The 16,785-nt window shown below is 35.9% G+C and overlaps 1 protein-coding gene across 3 annotated transcripts; it reads left to right on the forward strand.

The window, feature by feature from the left end:
- The first annotated feature begins 1,457 nt into the window (after positions 1 to 1,457).
- LOC117408425 (G kinase-anchoring protein 1-like) lies at positions 1,458 to 16,124 on the forward strand. 3 transcript variants are annotated; one of them, XM_034013405.3, is made up of 12 exons: positions 1,460 to 1,628; positions 3,678 to 3,925; positions 5,833 to 5,991; positions 6,524 to 6,601; positions 10,623 to 10,755; positions 10,865 to 10,887; positions 11,180 to 11,332; positions 12,116 to 12,202; positions 12,784 to 12,847; positions 13,380 to 13,450; positions 14,568 to 14,645; positions 15,793 to 16,124. In XM_034013405.3, the coding sequence occupies exons 2-12, from the start codon at positions 3,692 to 3,694 to the stop codon at positions 15,832 to 15,834; spliced, it is 1,122 nt and encodes a 373-aa protein (XP_033869296.3). In that variant the 5' UTR covers positions 1,460 to 1,628; positions 3,678 to 3,691; the 3' UTR covers positions 15,835 to 16,124. The 3 variants fall into 3 exon arrangements, with proteins under 3 accessions (XP_033869297.3, XP_033869296.3, XP_033869295.3); XM_034013404.3 differs by having other exon boundaries at positions 1,461 to 1,628; positions 3,671 to 3,925; XM_034013406.3 differs by lacking the exon at positions 6,524 to 6,601 and having other exon boundaries at positions 1,458 to 1,628; positions 3,671 to 3,925.
- Positions 16,125 to 16,785: the final 661 nt, after the last annotated feature.

Here is a 16,785-nt window from a genome sequence, read left to right on the forward strand (position 1 = left end):
TGGACATTTTTTTTTTTATTTAACTTGGCATGGCATGTTCACATGCTTTAAATTATTAACATAAGGCTTAATAGGGCACAGCACGTTTCAATTGTCTATATTGTAAGCAAAAAAAACAAACAAAAAAAAAAACATTTGTGTACTATACATACTGATTTACTGCTTCAACCGATCTCCATTCCCTAAAACATTTATACTGATACCAGTAAGAAAGCACTAGTATTTATAAATAACAATAAAGTAAATACTAGGTGACTCCCCTCCTCAACGTATCTTCATGGCGGAGTTCTGAACAATTTATAGCAGCACAATAGACAGGCATGTCGGATAATCTAAACGCTATAAAATGGAAAGAGAACAGACGTGTATAATTAATATAACAGATTGATTTCTTAGAAACTAGTCTAGTCAGTTTCCATAGACTTGTTGCGTAAAATTAATGGTATTAAATTTGCAGACGACACAAAAATAGGAGGCGTGGCAAACACTGTTGCAGCAGCAAAGGTCATTCAAAATGATCTAGACGGCATTCAGAACTGGGCAGACACATGGCAAATGACATTTAATAGAGAAAAGTCTAAAGTACTGCACGCAGGCAATAAAAATGTACATTATATCATATGGAAGATACTGAAATTGAAGAAGGAATCTATGAAAAAGACCTAGGAGTTTATATTGACTCGGAAATTTCTTCATCTAGACAATGTGGGGAAGCTATAAAAAAGGCCAACAAGATGCTCGGATATATTGTGAGAAGTGTTTCATTTAAATCAAGGGAAGTAATGTTAAAACTTTACAATGCATTAGTAAGACCTCACCTAGAATATTGTGTTCAGTTCTGGTCACCCTGTTACAAAAAGGATATTGCTGCTCTAGAATGAGTGCAAAGAAGAGCAACCAGAATTATCCCGGGTTTAAAAGGCATGTCATATGCAGACAGGCTTAAAGAATGGAATCTATTCAGTCTTGAACAATTAAGACTACGCTGTGATCTGACTCAAGCATTCAAAATCCTAAGGTATTGACAATGTCGACCAAGGGGGCTTTTTTTATCTTGAAAAAAGAAACAAGGACCAGGGGTCACAAATGGAGATTAGATAAAGGGGCATTCAGAACAGAAAATAGGAGGCACTTTTTACACAGAATTGAGATTCTGGGATCAATAAGCTACTAACAACCAAACGAGCAAGATGCGCTGAATGACCTCCTCTCGTTTGTAAACTTTCTTATGTTCTTATTTCCTACTTTCGGTAAAATATAAAATATTTTACTTGCACATAGTAAAACGACGTAAATATGGTTTGTATTTTGTGAGGCATAACAGACTGCTAACCGTAAGAAGACAAATAATAGGCAAACAATAAATAGAAAAACGAGAGCACTGTACATACATACCTGCAGCTGTGAAGTGGCTATGAAACAATGCACTTGTACCCAGATAAGATGGCGTCTCTAAACGTACATCAAAATGACGTCATGTCCTAGCTATCCTTCTGGAGCGATGATCTTGGTGAGGTACACTGGATGAGCTTGGCGGTACGCAGTGTTGTTTTGTACTTCCAGGCCACTGTAGTTCAGTCCTTTGGCTAGTGTGTTGAGAAGCGAGACTGCAGAAGAAACTCAAACAGGTTCAGAAACGTTTTTATTTACTAATTCTAACAACTGCAATGTCATAGATGTGTTTACTATAATTGTATTACCATTATGTTTTATTAATGGACGATGTTGTATTTTATTTACGTTATTGTCTTGTCAGAAATACTTTATTGTTTCGACATTTGAAAATGACTGTTTGTAGTTGTCTGGTGGTAACTAGACCAGCAGTTAAGTTAGTAATGTCAAACTCTAATTTACTTTGTTGTTAAGTAATATTTGTGAATATGATGCTTTTTTATTGCAGTCAGTTTCTGTTAGGTTTAATAATTGTTTAGCATTGTTTCGTAGTTATGATTATTACCGGTGTAGGGCCAGAAAGTGATACATCGTCAGAATGTGGTATGCATACCAAAACCTGACCCGTCTAACGCCAGAAAATGATACGCTGTCAGTGTTGTGATTGACTACAGCACAAATCACTACGAACAAGACAAACCGTAGTTCACCCACAAAATCGTATATGTTTACAATTTTAGGTAACCCAATTTGTTGGTCATCAGTTAGTCACATAAATTTGCCGAATTGTGAAATATATATATATATATATATATATATATATATATATATATATATGTAATCAGTACACAGTGTACCACTTTTTAACGTGTACCATAACACCAACCGGTACTGTATTAATTTCCCAGAGGATATAATTAGTGGTGGTTTGTGTTACTTATCAAGTTAAGTTTAACTCTATAATTATGCAGCAATTTTAACTAAATACACTTTTTTTTCAGACACAAACGAACGATTATTTGTATGTGTAAATGTAGGGCCTATATATTGTGGATTTTGATGCTGCATGGAATGTCAAGTATTTTAGTCAAACTTATGTGCTTGACACAAGATAAACTGCTCTATGGTCCAGTGGTTAAAGAAAAGGGATTGTAACCAGGAGGTCCCCAGTTCAAATCCTGGCTCAGCCACTGACTCATTGTGTGACCCTTAGCAAGTCACTTAACCTCCTTGTGCTCCGTCTTTCGGGTGAGACGTAATTGTAAGTGACTCTGCAGCTGATGCATAGTCCACACACCCTAGTCTCTGTAAGTCGCCTTGGATAAAGGCATCTGCTAAATAAACAAATAATAATAATACCTCAAGCGTCTTGACTAATGTATTATTCTCGTCAATTAGATTTTCTTTGTATCACTCTTTTTCAGTTATGACATCTTAGTGACTTTTAAAACATACACATTGCCTCAATAGAGATCACGTCTAACCTCCAAGTACATCTGGTGCACCAGAGTTTAGCTACCTACCCCCTTGCAACACTTCATCTAGTAGATGTAAGCAATACATCCAGTGAGAAATACCAAATTGAACAAATGGGTGCTATTTGAATTTTAAAGTCTACAGGATGTGAAACACAAAATTCTAGAAATGTAAAGGAGGCTGTGGTCCAGTGGTTAAAGAAAATGGCTTGTTACCAGGAGGTCCCCGGTTCAAATCCCACCTCAGCCACTGACTCATTGTGTGACCCTGAGCAAGTCACTTAACCTCCTTGTGCTCCGTCTTTCGGGTGAGACGTAATTGTAAGTGACTGCAGCTGATGCATAGTTCACACACCCTAGTCTCTATAAGTCGACTTGGATAAAGGCGTCTGCTAAATAAACAAATAATAATAATAAAGAATTACTTTTTGATATTTCATACCCATAACAAGTTTCTGTAACAGTAACTAGTAAATTGATCCAATGCAGTCCCCTATTAGACATGTCTGAACATTAAGTGCAATGTAAACCAACCTGCCACCATCTTTTCTATCAGCTCTATTATGAATCGCTTGAATCCTCAATTATTCTGGGGAAAAAGGTTGCATGTGACAGAATACAAATAAAACATAATTCTAGTTATTTTGCATACAGTTCTGTAAGATGTTTTACAGACTTCAAGAAATTGTATTGCAGTTTGACATTGTGATGTTCAGTAACTTAAGAGGTTTTTGAGTTGATTCAGGTTATGCAATCATCATAGTACAGAAACGTACTGTATGGTAAATCTGTGACATTTTCAGTTCACAGATCCTAACGCAATAATGACTTCAGCCGTGATCTCCTCTGTACCCACCACTGCATCCAGATTTGCCTTGCTGCAAGTGGACAGTGACAATGAGTCTGACCCTGAGCCTGGGAAGGGGAAAGGTGGTCGTGATGCAGGCAAGTCCCGGACTGGGAAAGCCTCTGAGAGCAAATCTAACAATAACAACAACGAGAAGAAAAAAGAAAAGAGAAAGAAGAAGAAAGAGCAACAGCAAAGTGAGGCCAATGAGGTAAAAAAGGAGCCCCAGCACATTGATTCTAACACATTTTTTATAGCGAGTCATTGAGAGCATCAGCATCTAAGGGTATATGTTTGTTCATGTATGTACTGTATGTCTTACATTTTTGCAGAGAACCGCTTATCCAGGAGATTTTTTTGCACAAGTTATTGACAGTTTGAAAATATTGGGCTATGTTTTATGTGTATGGTTCTCTGAAAGTCACACTTGGAATACATTTTTACATATTACATAAGGTGGATGTAGGACATTTTCTTTTTCTTCATTATACCAAAAGCTCTCATTATCCACTGATGGGGATGCAAATAGTGGGTACAGTAGTCACAGTATACAGTTGTAAATATCCAGAAAACAGGTTACTATGAACTTACTGAGTTATTTAGGACAGGGTTTCCCAATCCTGGTCTTGGGGGACCCCTGTGTCTGCTGGTTTTCATTCCAACTGAGTTCTCAATTACTTAATTAAACCCTTAATTGAACTATTCATTAACTTAATTATACCTTTAATTGTTTTCAGCTTTTAAACAGTTGGAGATTTCAAGCTGCTTGATGAGATCAATAACAACCAAACAAGCAATATAGGCTGAATGGCCTCCTCTCATTTGTAAACTTTAACTATACCATTTTATAAGGAACTTGAAATTGGCAGCTTTTTAGGAGCTGAGAACAACTAAAAAGGTCTAATTTTATTAGGTCTTACATTTATTAGTTAAATGTAAGGGTATGGTTAAGTAATTGAGAACTGAGGAATGAAAACCAGCAGACACAGGGGTCCCCCAGGACCAGGATAGGGAAACCCTGATTTAGGATATCATAAAATTGGGGTATATTAAAGCTATCTGTCTGTCCATCCGAGTGTCTGTCACACTTACTTGTATGGTAATTTGGAGAGGTATGCAGTACTACCACTACTACTACTACTGCTGCTACTAATAATACAATACAATACAGTACACCCTGGCTATAATGAACCTGTTGAGGTCCAAGCCTTTTGTTCATTATATCGAGGGGTTTGTTATAGCGAAAGGACAATCAAAATGAACGATAAACTGTTGGAGAAAGTTAATGAGATGATATTGTGAATAAAATGAACAATTATATGTACTTGTTCGTGTCATGTATGCAGTATTCTGCCTTTGCTTTATCCTATTTGTTAAAGAATTAAAACACAGTACAAAAAGCAAAAATCCTGAACTGAAATTCAACTTTTATTCAGAATCAATCTGACATGAATCGTTTCAAAGTGCACCAAATCTCAGCCCAATATGCAAGAATCCCAAACTGAGTTTTTTTATTCCAAATCAACTTGACATGAAAAGTTTGACATGAAAAGTTCATCAGATCCTCAAGTTTTTTTTCTTTAATCAATTTTGCTTTGCCTCATGGTTGCTGAACAAGCCAAAAGAGTGCTTTTTGACAACCTATATTCACGACAGAGATATGCCCGCGTTACTCCTTTTTTCAAACGGTCAATATAGTTTCCAGCTTTGTTGCAACATAAAATGATTTTTGTTTCGGAGGCTGTTACACAGCACGCGCTTTTTATTAAGACAAAAGAGTTGACTTCACTGCAGAGGTGGCATCCCATACGTACAGACCGGGATGTTGACTGTGTGTTTATATTATTTATTTTTTTATTTTTTATTTGGGGTCCAGGGGCCAAGTTCGTTATAGCCGAAGGTTCGTTAGAATGAAGGGCGTTATAGCAAGGGTGTGCTGTATTTAATAGGTGAACTAATTCTGTACAGATTTTAATTTAAACAAGTACCACTGTATATAAACTGTGAGAAAATACAGTATGGAAACTTTCAGCATTTATATGATTCAGGGATTAATTGAATTAAAAAAGCAAAAGAATGCGTGGGTGAACCTTCTTTGTGTTTGATTTGATTTGATAGTTGCGAAGTCTGGCATTTAAAAAGCTTCCTCAGAAATCATCCGTAGCAGCATCAGGCCTCAGCCTTCAGAACATTGCTGCAGATCTGGTCCACCACAGCGCCGCAGAGCAGCAGGCACCGGGACCCAACTGGCAGCAGTGGAAACAAAGGGATGAACAGGTATCTGATGACAGGGAAGCAAGGGGGTTATTTCAATTTATTATTGCAGTGGTATAAACAGTATACTGGAGGTTTGCACAGAAATCCGGGGTGCTAACAGCATGTTTGTATGAGGAGTGGGCAACATTTGGAAAAGGGCAGCCAGCCAGAGGATGATGTGCTTTCAGTATACCAGAGTGGGTGTTGGGGCAGAAATAGATTTGTCAATGTTGGGACCACGTCTTCCTTTGTTGGTTGACTGTCTGATTTTTTTTTTCCTGTCTGTTTCTGAATCCAGATCCTTCACATTCCTAGTTTACTTAAGGGATATGCAGAAATCTTAATGTTATGGCTAAAGTCTTTTATTATTATTATTATTATTATTATTATTATTATTATTATTATTATTATTACACACAGTACCAGCCAGTGCAATGGTTAAATGTCGGTGGTGTAGATTCAGAAACTGAAGTTCAAATTTAAATGCAGTGCATTTCTAATAGTTAGATATTACAATTTTTTTTTCTAGTTTTATCTTATGTTTTATTTGCAGTTAACAAGTGAACTATATGAAACAGATCTTGAAAAGGCGTTGATTTTAAGCAAACTGGAATATGAAGAGCACAAGAAGGTATTGTCACAATCTCTTCCTTGAGAATCATTTTGTTTTTGATGTATTCACCCCCTACTAATAATGTCACATTTTGTTGAATTACAAATAATGTATGCACAGTTTTTCAAGCAAACTTTTTTTTTATTCAAAGCTGTAGTGGTTAAACTGAACAGGGTTATATGAGGAAGAGGTTAAATGTCAGCAAAACTTTCAAAGAAAATGTACAAAATGAAATTTACTGGTTATATAAATATTCAGCCCCTTAAGTCAGTACTTGGTAGAAGCACCTACTGAGTCTTTTTGGATAGGTCTCTACTAGCTTTGCACAGTAGGATGATGACATTTTTTGCCCATTCTTCAAGGGAAAATTGCTCCAGTTCTGATAAGTTTGTTGAGGATCATCGATGGACTGCAATCTTCAAGTCTCACCATAAATTTTCGATTGGATTCAGGTCAGGACTTTGACTGGGTCATTCAAGAACATTAATTCTCTTCTTGTTCAACCACTCCTGTGTGGCTTTGGCTTTGTGCTTTGGGTCATTGTCCTGCTGAAATGTGACTTTCTTGGCTCACTCAAACAGGTTTTCCTCAAGGATTCGCCTATACTTTGCACCATCCATTCTCCCCTCTATCCTGACAAGCTTCCCAGTCCCTGCTGAAGAGAAGCATCCCCATAACATGATGCTGCCACCACCATGCTTGACAGTTGGGATGGTGTTGACTGGGTGATGTGCAGTGTTGGGCTTGCACCAGACGTAACGCTTGGAATTTAGACCGAAAAGTTCAATTTTTGTCTCGTCTGACCACAAAACCTTTTTCCACATGTCTGCAGTATCGTCTACATGCTTTTTTGCAAACTCTATACGTGCTTTAAGATGAGGCTTTTTCAGTAATGGCTTCTTTCTTGCCACCTGGCCACACAGGCCAGCTTTGTGTAGGGTCCGGCTTATTGTTGATGTGTGAACACTGACTCCCATCAAAGACACAGAACTTTGCAGATCTCAAAGTCATTGTTGGCTTCAGAGTGACATCCCGAACCAGTTTCCTGTTTGCCCAGCTGCTCAGTTTGGGAGAGCGACCTGATATCGGTAGTGTCTGGGTGGTATGATGCATCTTCCACTTCTTAATGATGGACTTCACTGTGCTGAGAGGGACAATCAGCGCCTTTGAAATTTTCTTGTACCCTTCTCCTGCTCTGTGCCTCTCTACCACTTTATCCCTGACTTGTTTTGAAAGCTCCTTGGTCTTCATGGTTGCTTTGTTGGATCACTATGCGAGTTGAAGCTTGAATGTCTTTGTATACCTGAGGGAAATTATCTACAAGTTAAACCACTTTGAGTACACACAGGCTGAAACCATTTCACTAATTTTGTGACCTTTCAAACAAATCATTTGTACCTGAGCTGATTTAGGGCTGCAGTAGCAAAGGGGTTGAATACTTATGCAACTGAGATTAATCTGTTTTTCTCTGTAAATCTTACTTATTTATATTCTATATGCATTTTTTAACTTTGTCAATGTGGAGTAGTTTGTGTAGATTCTACATGTAAAGTCTAATTTGAAAGCGTCGTGGAGTACGCTCAGATGCCAACAAAATATGAAAACTTTGCAGGTGGGTGAATACTGCAAACCACTGATAGATAGATATATATATATATATATATATATATATATATATATATATATATATATATATATATATAATTAGTTAGGACCTGTGACGGGGTGCCCCCGCCTTGGGGTTATTTATGTATGTATTTAATTTGTATTTGTGGTGTTGTTGTTGTTGTTGTTGTTGTTGTTGTTGTTGTTATTATATGTGTTTATGTGCGGATGGACGAAAGCCAGTCTCAGAAAGGGTAACTGGCATGGATGGGGTTAAAACCCCATCCCAATAAAGCCTGTGGGAATGTGGCTGGAGCCTTAATAAGGTAATTGTTTAAATAGGTAATTAATGCTCCAGCCACAGTATAAAAGACCTACGCTGGGCGCAGAGCTGAGAGGAGAGTTAAGAGAATTAAGATCGAGAGCGAATGTTACCAGCAAGAGAACAGTTAGTGTGTGTGTTATTTTACTTTGGCCAAGGTGCCCTTTTCTTTTGGTTTGTTTTGTTTAAATCTTTTGTTTTATTATTTAATAAAGATACGGCTGCGGACGTTTTAGCCCCGTATCATTTGTGTTTATACTGCTTCCTGAACCTGACGTCACCACCCACACGCACCACTCAAGCCATCTGTGACAGGATCCCAACATGAAATACACCCCCATCTAGATCGAGTTGACCACATCGGCTTGGGGTTAATTGACATTTTTAGAACCCCAAAATCTTTTCTTATTCTGAAGATGGTCATCCGAAGACACAACCTAACTCAAGCAGTGAACCCCAAAGTCACAGTTCTCGTCGGTCTTCCAATTAAAGCTACGGTACCACATTAGCTACGCAGTACACAAGTACCATCATTTTTGCTGTATTCAGAATAAAATAACACATCAAATAGTAGCCTAAATATTCTACATTTGTTTAATTCTAACAAATAATAACATTAATAAAATAATCTGAATAGTGCAACTGGTCCCGAATGCTACTGCTGCAAGAATATAAACAAGTACAAAACGAACTGAACATAATACATCTATCTTGGAAACTTTGCATTGGATACCTTTTAAGATTCTTCTGTTGCCCATCAGGCTTGTCAGGGGAACTGGCCCTAAATATTTATTTGACTTGCTGCATCCCTAGGCGTCAGCTGTGCTTTTCAAGTTCAGAGTTGCTGGCTGTTCCGTTGACCAGGTGTGTCACTCTGGGAGGTCGGAGTTTCTCCACTAGTGCTCCTAAATTTTGTAACTCGTTGCCACTAGTTGAGAGGCTTTCATTCTCTTGAAATGTAAAGCACTGCTAAAAACACATTTGTTTTTCCTAGCTTTTGGTAATAGGGAGATTTTTTTTTTAATGTAAATCGTTTTGTAATGTTTGTAATCATGATTTTTTGGGTAGATCGGGTTCAGTTTAAGTGACTTTTCTGCATCGCGATGGGGTAATTTGCAAGACAACCCCGAACACGATGGGGTCGTATTTTGGGTTGTGGTCCCTATATATATATATATATATATATATATATATATATATATATATATATATATATAGCAAATCTGGACGAAAGAAGGGCTATATTAGAAAATTATTAACCCGAGGGATGACTATTGTTACCGACAGGGGGCTATAATGCCTGAACCGTGGAGGTAACAATAGTCTTCCCGAGGGACATTTAATATCGGAATATCAGAACATGTTTTTGAAGTTCATACCGTATCGTTAGCAAAGTTTTTCTCTGTCTCCGTCTGGTTTGCCGACTGCTGCATAATCCAGTTTATATCCCTGTGAACAGGATGGCTGCAGGGGTGACGTCAGACCAGAAACACAGACTCGGGAAGTAGTTCAGTATTTTATTAAATAATAAACAAACAAAATATTTAAATAGGCCACGTTGGCCAAACAAACAGAACCAAACAAGTATTGTGCTGGTTTTCAGCCAGCAGGTATAGCAATTGTTTACGATAGATTTGTTTTTACCTCCTATCTCCTCACTCAGATGCGTAACTGTCAGCTAGTTAAACAATCAGTAGCTGATCAGTCACACATCCTCACAAGGTTTTAAAATAATGTTTTTTTTGTAATTCATTTTCTGTTAACTATTGACCGGTGGTGTAAGGATGTTAGGATGTAGTTTTTCCTCCTGATGTTTTTTGATGTTTTAATCAATGACATTTCCAATCACTGTATATATATATATATATATAAAAATAAAACAATCTATTTTTAGCCGTTGAAAGTGTAGGGGTCTGACTGTTGAACACAGTGAGGACATACATAGTCTGGTGGACATTGCTAAATATTCAGGATGGCTGTTATGATTTTGTCAAGAGAAGATTTTTAGCCGGTCAGTTTGAAACCATGTCATTGGCTGAAATAGGGAAATCTTTTGTAAATGACTAAAATGAATTCTCAAACTCAGATTAAACTAGGGATGTTTCTTCCTAGGATTATGAAAGTGTTGGAACTACATCACCAAAATCCAAATGTGGGGGGAAAAAAGAGAAAAAAAAGATCCAACAAGGCAAAGACAAACCAGTAAGGGTGTCCTTAAAAGACTTCCAGACGGAAGCAAATATAGGTAAGTTACGGGGGACATTTTTTGTTGTTGTTAAACTGTTTAGTGTTGTAAAAACATTTAGGTAGTGATTCTAATTTGTTTTATTTTTTTTTTTGTTTCGTATCTTTAGAGCACCTTAATAAAAAACAAGAGGTGAGTACTGAATGTTAAAAAATAGAAACAGCAACAAGGTAACTGCCATAGTTCTTGGGCTAGGTATCAAACATAGTACCCAATGTACTCAAACATTCATTATGAAAATTGTTTTAAAATCTTCTTTTTTTTTTTTTTTTTTTGCAAAAAGTGCAACATGTTCATTTTTTAGCATAAGTAATTCATTTTTGAAACATCATAAACAATGCAGAAACTAACATGTTTTTCCTGGTAGAATGTAAATCTAAATTAGGGTTTTTTTTGTGTTTGTTTTTTCACATATAATTAACAGGAACTAAAGCCTGTGAATGCACCAACCCTGGATGACCGTTTTTTTAACAAATTGGAAGATGATGTGAGCAAAATATTGCTGAATGAGAAGAGAAGAGAACAACTAACCAGCTTCAGTGGAATAGAAAACTGTGCATCCAGTGACCAGGAACCGGTGTGTTGACAATTTTTATAATTCAATTGCCAAGGTTACACTTCAATAAAGGTAATTAGAAGAGTGGAGCAGTTGCCTACAGTTGGCAGTCACAGGTTACTGCTGTCACAATGTGATGGAGAAGCTACAGTCTAACCTATATGTCATGTAATATTGGGGCCATTATTATGCTCTTAAAAAAAAAAAAAAAAAAAAAAAAGTGATTTCCTCCATTTTCTTTTTTATACAGTGGCATAATTAAGGGATAACCACAGGGTCTGATGAGAATGCAATGCAGTAAGGTAACTCAAGATGGTTATCTTTTTCTTAGGAAGCTATGTTATTGTTGAGGTCACTTGACATATGCTTTTGACTTTCCTTTATAAATAAATAAAAAAGAGATACTGTAAGTGCTGCTTATGTTCTCAGTCTTACTGACTGCAACTGAATCAGTCATTCATTTGGCATGTTGTGCATTGCTAGGAGAGTTTTTATCCAAACTGTGCCGTGCCCAAAGAAAGTGACTAGGTAAGATACTCTACTTGTCATGGTACAGCATGGCCTGTCCATATTGCAGTATATTTATGAATGTGGCAGGCTCTGGGGGTGTGATACTAGGTGGTTCACTTCAAGCCTGGCTCTCTTCCAAATATACAGGGATGTTGGCATTTGCCAGTTCTAAGGTACCGCTTTTTCGTATAGCAATTGTGATATAACAGGCACGACACCAATGGTAGCATAAGAATGCTTCTTATACAGTAAATGTAGCTTTTTTCTACTATATTCAAGTTTACTTTTTTACAGGATGTTAGAACAGAGCAACTCAAATATGAACTGGAAAAAAAAGACTTGGAGATAGAAAAATTAAAGAAGGTTATTTCACAGTGGGAGGTAAGCAGATTCATGTACCTCATTAAATTCTGTTATGCAATTTGATTAAAAGGGCGGCTTATTAAAGGGCAAATTATTTAAACCTGTTTGAAGCACATACCTTATCTTTCGTTATCCAGTTTACTCCATGAAAACAAATTACTTTTTTTTAGGTTTTTGGTTATGATAATACAACACTACAAAAAAAAAATACAAAATAGGTATTTTTAATATGATTAAAAAAATATTTACTGCAGCCTTTACATTTTCCATTCTGTTCTATGTAGCCTATGCTAATGTGCTACTTAAATGAGAAACACAACATGCTTAGTGTTTATAGTTTGATCTTGTGTAGGAGGACCCTACGGTCCCTATAATTGACTCTTAAGATTTTTTTATTTTTTATTTGTCATCTGTGGTAGACAGGCTAGAATTATCTGGTGCATTACTTTTTTTATGGTCAGTATATAAAGTATGATTGAACTTGTTTTCCTTTTACACAGAAAACAGAACAGACTGATTAGGGTTTATCATAATATCACAATTATTTATTGGCCAAAGCAAACACAGTCTAATTATAAATCAACATGGTTTTATTGCAGACTAAGTATAAGGAAGTCAAAGCAAGAAATTCACAGCTGCTGAAGATGCTTCAGCTAGGGGAGAGTAAGTATAATGGAGTTCTTTGTACTAAAAGTTGAGCGTTTTTTAAGTACTTATTAGTGCCATTGTATTAATTCGGAGTGATTGCTTCCTTATTCCCAATGAACTCTCAAATCATTTTGAGTATGCAATATTTGGGGAAACTAACTGTTCTCATTTATGCTAATGTTATCCCTGTCATAGGGATATAGTGGTAGAATACATACGTATGTAGAACATTGGTTTCCCATTTGTGGTCTGTGAAAAAATCGGAGAAGTTCTCAAAATTAGGCTACTGTATCTGCCCAATTCCACAACCTCATTAATGTACCCTATATTACCAGAAGCGTCTTTCAAACAGTGTCCTGTTTTCTAATTTACATGTATTTAATGTTTTTCCAAAGATTCTGAAACAGTTCTAATTTTAGAATTATTCAATTACAGCTGAAATGGAAGCACATTTACAATTACAATGCAATTTTGCAAGGTATCTTTTATTGTAGAGTTTAATGGTCTTAACTGTATTTTAAAGACTTTACATTTTTTTTTTATTTAGTGAAGGATAAAGCGGAAATACTTCTGCAGGTTGATGAATTGATGAATATAAAGCAGGAGTTATCAGCACAGGTATGGAAACTGTCTCATATTACCCAACATTAATCTAGAAAACCTGATGAAGTGAAAGTGATATCCAAATATGAGTAGACAGTAAGTACTACAACGTCACAATAAAATACTAAATTACAACATATTGATTGTATCTGTTGTGTACACTCACAGGTACACATTCAATTGGCTTTTAAGCTGTAAACATGTTCTAAGGCACTTAAACCCTTTCCACAAAAACAATGCGGGTAAATAGGGTAAATCGATGCATCACCTTAAAATCGTGTTATACGTATTCACAGTCGCCATCTACAGCGTTCTGTTTATTATGGATGTTTGCTTTTTACTGCATTCAGTAACTCCAGGCACAGTAATTCTGAATGTTTTCATTTTAAATGATTAAGCACTGAACTTATGTTTTTGTGGTACGGCAATTTTGCTTGGCATAATTATTTACATACCACAGTTTTCTTGTCTGGTTCCTCAGAATAATTCCAAACATGGCTTTGCCTCGTTCCTGTGTTTAGAGATGCAATTTTATTAAAAATATAGAAAAAACGCTTTTCTTACCCTGTGTAGACTGAATACCATACCACGCCCAATACAGCATGAACACAGAGTGCACCAATGAAGCGCCAGATCGACCGAGAATAAAACCCACCCCAGTGTCAATCTTTCTGTTGCACCAATTAAAAAAAAAAAAAAAACTACTTGGAGGCAATTGCCAACCCCCTTCCTTTTTGTAATATCCTCTGTGGCACCACAGCAGTCGGATACGCGACGGATTGCTGTATATGATAATAAATTGCTAAAATGAATACATTAAAAAATGAGTTTGGTGAAATTTGTCACGTGACCGATTATACATCTAGCATATTATTCAACGTTTAACCACTTTAGAGTTTATACATTTTAAACATTTAAAATTCCCAACCCTATCCTAGAGCCCTGCATTGTGTGATCATATGTAATGTTTTTCAATTGTGTAATCTGAAAAAAAAAAAAAATTACGTACAAGAAGCTTTTTCTGTGACTGCATTTATATTTGCACAGATCCCCAGGAATACCATAAACATGTTACTATTGAACAATAATAGCTTCTCTTCAGAGAAAATGATCAATGTGTTTGTTTGCATAGGTCACTTCATTACATGCATCCCTCGAACAAGAAAAATCTAAAGTGAAGGGTTTACAATCTGATCAACCAAAACATCAGGTAATGTATGTTAATCTTTTCAGAACATTAACTTCACACACAGCTACAGACTACTATTGTACTACCCTGATAGAAAGATAACCACTCAAGTCGATTGACTAACTAATCTGCTGTATGCCTTTTATAATACACAGCTATGTACTATATAATTAGTTGTCCTAGGCTAGGGATATATTTTTTTAAAGTTACTTGGTAGAAGAGTTAACACATTTTATTAAAAAATAATAAAAAAACACTTTGCTATAAAATACCAGTAAAACAAAGTTGTGTAATTAGAATAAAAGTAAAAATAATTTTTAGTTGTAGTTTGTAGTTTTCTTCTTTCTTGAACATATATAATGTAATAGCAAAATTATAAACCTTTGCAGAAATGTGCTTGCTTTTGTAGATGAAGAAATTGTGCATGAAAAAGGTAACAGTATAATTAGGTGAAGCTAATTGGTCTGTTAATTTCTACCAGGTTGATGTGACTAAACTTCTTTCAAATGTATTTAATTAATCTGAATTTGAATGTCAGTTATTTCCCACTTTGATAACTTGAATGAAGTTCATTGAAAATACACCAATTTTTTTTTTTGACTAACTCATAATCAATAACTGTATGTAGTTTTATTTCTTAGCAGACGCCCTTATCCAGGGCGACTTACAATTGTTACAAGATATCACATTATTTTTACATACAATTACCCATTTATACAGTTGGGTTTTTACTGGAGCAATCTAGGTAAAGTACCTTGCTCAAGGGTACAGCAGCAGTGTCTCCCACCTGGGATTGAACCCACAACCCTCCGGTCAAGAGTCCAGAGCCCTAACCACTACTCCACAGTAGACAGTATTTCTGTGTTAGAGCTGTGTTTGAAGATTTGTCAAGTGTAATCAGCAGTATGTAAAAATTGTATAAATCTCACATTTAATATCGCTGAAACACAGTAACTAAAATATACTTCTTACTGTGTAAAAAAACAAATAAATAAAACTGCTATGCCCTGAAAAACCGTACCTCAATTAAAGGACTGTTAAAACACTACAAATTGTTCTTACATTTTCAAAGTTCAGTTTGTTTGTATATATTTGTTCTGTTTATCTAGTTATGAATACACACAAATGCTTTTACATATTGTGACTCAGTGTTTTCTTTGGTCTGCAGGGCAACAAGAAAGGTAAAAAGAACTCTGAGCCTGATATATGAAGACTTATAAGGGACAAAGCTGATGGCAAAAAAAACCTTTATTCAGGGTTTCATGTATACTGTACATAGTTCATACAACATATAACTGCAGCATTTAATTCAGTTTGGACTATTTAGATTTTGAATAAACACTTGTTTGTTGCATTTGTTAACCAATACATGATACTAATAAAAGCTACCAACTTTACCAAATGCAATATGTAATTTGTTTTTTTGTTTAAAGGCCAAAACCTGTAATTGCAGTGTTGTCTTTCATTGGTAAGTAAATAAAGTTTACTTGTCCAGGGGCAGATCTAGGCCTACTTTTTCTCTGAATAAAGCTGCATTTTGCTTTATACTGTCCTATATACAATATTGCTGACTGACATTGTTTCCTGTTGTTCCTTAAAACATCTTGGGTAATAACCAAACCTTTAAGAAACATTTTCCTGCTGCATTACTGTAACAAATTACTGACTATTAACTATTTGATTCACATTGATGTTTTAAATGTTTTATAATGAACAGGACAACTATTAAAGTTTTACTGGTCCATGCTCTTTCATAAAAAATACCCAGTTTGGCTTTTGATTATTTAAACACATTTAAAAGTATTTTAACCAAGTTCAACAGGAAACCAGAACTAGGCTAATGCAGAAAATTGTCTGCCTACTTTATCGAGAAATGGAAAAAGATGCCAGAATCTGTTTTTGCTGCAATTGTCGAATATTTGCTTTTCTGTGTTTTTTTTGTTGTTTTTTTAAAACTAATTGCAATGCAAATTTATAAAAGGGAAAAGGGCTGATTTTTCAGTTTCAGAGTGGTGCTATTGATATCCACTGAAATGTACATAATTAAAATAGTCACCCCCTCCAGTTGCTGAAGGAAGCAGTGTTGGTGGTTCACAACAGGATGCAATCCAAGCCTTGGCATGGTGCAAGAGGCCAAAGACTTGTAGCAAGAGATATACGT

The sequence above is a fragment of the Acipenser ruthenus genome, chromosome 2 (genome assembly GCF_902713425.1).
Source record: "Acipenser ruthenus chromosome 2, fAciRut3.2 maternal haplotype, whole genome shotgun sequence".
NCBI classification, from domain to species: Eukaryota; Metazoa; Chordata; class Actinopteri; order Acipenseriformes; family Acipenseridae; genus Acipenser; species Acipenser ruthenus.

Coding starts and splice junctions, on each gene's coding strand:
- LOC117408425 (XM_034013405.3), top strand. CDS start 3,692: ATGACTTCAGCCGTGATCTCCTCTGTACCCACCACTGCATCCAGATTT. Junction 10,756..10,864: donor CCAGACGGAAGCAAATATAG/GTAAGTTACGGG, acceptor TCGTATCTTTAG/AGCACCTTAATAAAAAACAA. Junction 12,203..12,783: donor AGGTTATTTCACAGTGGGAG/GTAAGCAGATTC, acceptor GTTTTATTGCAG/ACTAAGTATAAGGAAGTCAA.